Source organism: Papaver somniferum, unplaced genomic scaffold (genome assembly GCF_003573695.1).
Source record: "Papaver somniferum cultivar HN1 unplaced genomic scaffold, ASM357369v1 unplaced-scaffold_125, whole genome shotgun sequence".
In the NCBI taxonomy this organism is placed as follows: domain Eukaryota; kingdom Viridiplantae; phylum Streptophyta; class Magnoliopsida; order Ranunculales; family Papaveraceae; genus Papaver; species Papaver somniferum.
In genome coordinates this window covers 11,510,697-11,515,134 of record NW_020621603.1, presented here as the reverse complement: position 1 = coordinate 11,515,134, position 4,438 = coordinate 11,510,697, and the positions used below count along the sequence as shown (strand labels likewise).

At 36.4% G+C, this 4,438-nt stretch overlaps 1 protein-coding gene across 1 annotated transcript; it reads right to left on the bottom strand.

Moving 5' to 3' along the window:
- Positions 1-621: 621 nt before the first annotated feature.
- Positions 622-975, bottom strand: LOC113331310. The gene has a single exon (XM_026578030.1). It carries the CDS (start codon positions 973-975, stop codon positions 622-624), a length of 354 nt encoding a protein of 117 aa, XP_026433815.1.
- Positions 976-4,438: the final 3,463 nt, after the last annotated feature.

Genomic DNA, 4,438 nt, shown 5'->3' with positions numbered 1-4,438 from the left:
AGTTAATCAAAATATTATTTCCTTTTAAAAATCTCTTTACTCCCGAATCATGACACAAAGTCTTGAGCGAGCCTAAACCCTCATCATTACCCATCAGCTCAAACCATAAAGACAAAACCGTAAAAATATCTCATATCTTTCGAGAAATATTGAAGGAATACGTGCAGAAATAAAAGGGGCAAAGGAATCGTATGATTATTAGGGCAAGCGCTTCGTACCCTGAAGAGCAGTCTACTCCAACAATAAAGCGGCCTCTCAATAACAACATCACTAGGAGGATTGCAACACAATTGGAGGACAGGCAGGTTCGTGGTGGTTTCCATTATCGCATCCCCTTCATTTATTTTTTAGTGTTACATGCAATCATCATGAGGACAAGTGTACGGTCACATGAGAACGCATCATCGAATGTCGCGTTCTCTTTGGATGTACGACTCGATGGAATAGAGGGATTCTATTGCAACCTTACCGGAGAGCACTACAACTAGGGTTCCCGGATATCGAAAAAGAAAATCATTCAACGAAAACCAGGATCAACCACAAAACTACTGAATATAAGAAGAAAATGTCTACAAAACTATAGAAAGTGATCAACTACAAATGAAAGTAACAAAGGGAAGTTTAGTCATTAGAGGTATCAGCGGTGCCTTCACTGGAGATATCATTAGAATCTTCTTCAACACCTTCATCACAAGCCACTACTGCATCCTCTCTGGAAGCCGCGCCGACTTCCCTTTCTGATGTCGTTTCAACGTCTCCCTCAACAGCTGCATCAATACCCCCTCCAGGAGACGCGCCAACATCATTCTTGGGAGCTGTTTCAATATCTTCTCCAGATGCTGCTACCGTCATCTCATCAGCAACCACTTCAGCGTTCCCTCCGACGGTTGCTTCAGCATCCTCCGCGGAAGCCATTTCGACCTCTTCCTCAGGAACTGCCCCAACATCCTTCTGAGGATGCTCTGGTTCGTCCATATCAGAATAGAGAATTATGATTCCATTACGAATAGGGTAATCATGAAAAAGCGGGGGTAACAACCAGACCCAATATTTCGCTTAGCAATCTGTATGGACAAACTCCAATATACTTTCTAGAGAATCAACTATACAATCATACTCAATCTAGATAAAAAGTATATCAAAGATTTTATATCTCAATCTTTCAATTTGATCTTTACTCAAGCAAATAAAAATCTGCGAGTCTTTATCAAAGAGAGATAACTTGGACGGTACTAAAGACCAATATCCAAGTGTCAATCAATTTAAATAAACAACCAAAAGGTCGGATATTCTAATTAATTGAACAATGCACAATCTGTGATATTTCAATTATATAAACAAATATAATGCGGAATAGAAATTACACAGACACCAGAATTTTGTTAACGAGGAAACCGCAAATGCAGAAAAACCCCGGGACCTAGTCCAGATTGAACACACACTGTATTAAGCAGCTACAGACACTAGCCTACTCCAAACTAACTTCGATCTGGACTGTAGTTGAACCCCAACCAATCTCACACTGATCCAAGGTACAGTTATGCTCCTACGCCTCTTATCCCAGCAGGATGCTACGTACTTGATTCCCTTAGCTGATCTCACCCACAATTAAGAGTTGCTACGACCCAAAATCGAAGACTTTAGTAAACAAATTTGTATCACACAGAAAAGTATATGGTAATAGATAAATCCGTCTCCCACGAATATACCTACGAGTTTTGTTTCGTCTTTTGATAAATCAAGGTGAACAGGAACCAATTGATAAACCGGACTTATATTCCCGAAGAACAACCTAGTAGTATCAATCACCTCACAATAATCTTAATCGACGCAGCGAAAAAAATATTATGGAATCACAAACGATGAGACGAAAATGTTTGTGATTACTTTTCTATCTAGCCTATCGGAGATATAAATCTCAAGCCAATTATTACAATTGTACTCAAAACGATAGAATCAACAAGATCAGACCACAACTACAAGAAAATTAGTATCGGTCTGGCTTCACAATCCCAATGAAGTCTTTAAGTCGTTAACCTGTTTTTAGAAGAAGAAAACCAAAGGTTAAAGGAGAATCGACTCTAGCTTATGCAACTAGTATCACACGTAAGGTGTGGGGATTAGGTTTCCAAGTTGATAGCATTATCCCTTATATAGTCTTTCAAATCAGGGTTTGCAATCAATGTTAGCTTGGTAACACAATATTCAATATTCACCGTTAGATGAAAACCTGATTAGATTCAAGCTAATATTTCTCAACCGTTGGATCAAAAACTTAGCTTGTTACACACAAATGAAATGTCCAATTTTGGGTTTATGTAACCGTTCCCAAACATTAACATTTGTTGGTTCAACAATAGTTAACCAATTGGTTAGCCATATGATCACTTTCATATCCACCATATTCTTCTTCACCATAACTAGTTCAAATGATTCAAATGAACTAGTTAGAGAGTTGTTCAATTGCTTAGATATTATGTAACTACAAAAGACACAATTGAAGTAAAAACGGATTGATTCACTCGAATCGGTTCATGAACTTTATAGCCACGGTTTGCAAAAGCTTTCCTTAGTTTATATAACATGAGTTCAAGAACAACCGATTTTAGGTATAACCTACTCAAGTTCGCGGACTGGGTTCGCGGAATTAAGCTCACGGAAGGAGTTCACAAACTCTAGCAGAAGTTCTCGGGTCGAGAACTTCTGCCAGTTCGCGGACTTGGCCCACGCCACATTCCGTTTCTCTTGATCAACAAATTTCGCAAACTTTGGTTCAAGGAATAAGGACTTATACATATATGTGTTTTCACAACAATGCTTATATCCTACTAATGGTTATGCTTATATCCTACCAATGGTTATCATCTTATTTAGATGCAATCATAAATCCGAAGCTAAATGCATTCATCAAGGAGTTCGTAAAGATACAAGATAACCCCAATAATATTCCACAACCATACTCCCCACAAAGATTTGGCAACTAAGCGCAAGTTCAAAAAGAACTCTCCCCCATAATATGTCATTCCCGAAAGAACAACAAGAGCGACCTTAATTTCCAAAGAAAATAAGGATTTATTTGGACAAAAAATCACATACAAGTATGAATTTGAATCCAAAATACTTAATTAAATTAACCACAAGAAATTCATGATTAATTCAATCGGATATGCTCAACATAAGTTAACTTATGGAGACTCAAAAATAACTCAATTAGATTAATCACAAGAGAGCCCATAATTAATCTAATCGAAATACACAACCAAACTAATCACAAAATGTAATCAATTTAATTGGTCATACTCGACATAAGAGAATCTATGGAGCAATGACTAAGTTAATCATGAAAATAATCAACCCAGTCAAAAACGCTCAAACATAAAAACTTATGGAGTCATAACTAAATAACCAAACAAGATGATTAATTTAGTTCAAGAATGCTCGACATAAAGTACCTTATGGAAAAACAACATAGCTAATCATAAAAACAATCAACTTGGTTGTTTAGTGCTCAACATAAGACACATTCTCACAGTAATACATAGAATATGGATCAGGGAGATCAATTACTGCGGAATACACAAGGATTCATTATATTTTCCATCACAATTTGCACCAAGACATTCAATAGAGATAATCCTTGCAAGCAAAAGATTTGAACCTATCTTCATCAATAATTGAAAATATAGGCTTAACTTTTGACAAGATATGAGACAATCATAGTTCACGGACGCAAACACACATATCTCATAAACAATTGCAATATATAAAACCATAAGGATTAATACTGAAAAAATCATCTTCCAAACAAATTTAGAATTTAAACCAATAAATATAAAAACATGAAGATGAAAACGTTAGACATAGCTATGTGTAATCACAATAATGGCTATTCCAAACTCTAGTTATTCTTCTAATCAAAAACAAAAAAAATAGAAGATTTACTAGGAAAAACCTCCTATAAAGCATTTCACTTACTTTGAGTACACTTCTCATATTCTCTGTATTCATCGAGCTCATCTTCGATTAGGTCAATTCTCGATTCCAGATTATCCATCTTTTCTTCGAGTCTCTTGGAAGAAACTTCAAGTTCACCTTTTAGGGCATGAACTTGTTCCAGGACAAGATTCATGGTTAAAGAGAGCTTATCAAACTGAGAAACAGAGATGTTCCCGTCCAGAGAGGAACTGTGAGTATCAGGGCTCATCCCATAATCAGACGAATCGAATCGTATCTTCTTAGATGGAAAAAGAACAGTCCAAACATCACTTTCCTTGCTTGAAAGGCTAGAGGAGGACATGATAGAGAAGTTAGAAGAAATGTTTATGATAAGGAGAAAAACTTCATTTTAAAAGCAACTGAGGATAGGATATAAATACCAAAAATGACCTTTGACCAAAACCCTAACAGAAATTGTTTATCCTCAGAAAAGGTTTTTTTT

What these genes read in the sequence shown, in the direction of transcription:
- LOC113331310 (XM_026578030.1), bottom strand. Translation starts at nt 975, where the DNA reads ATGGACGAACCAGAGCATCCTCAGAAGGATGTTGGGGCAGTTCCTGAG.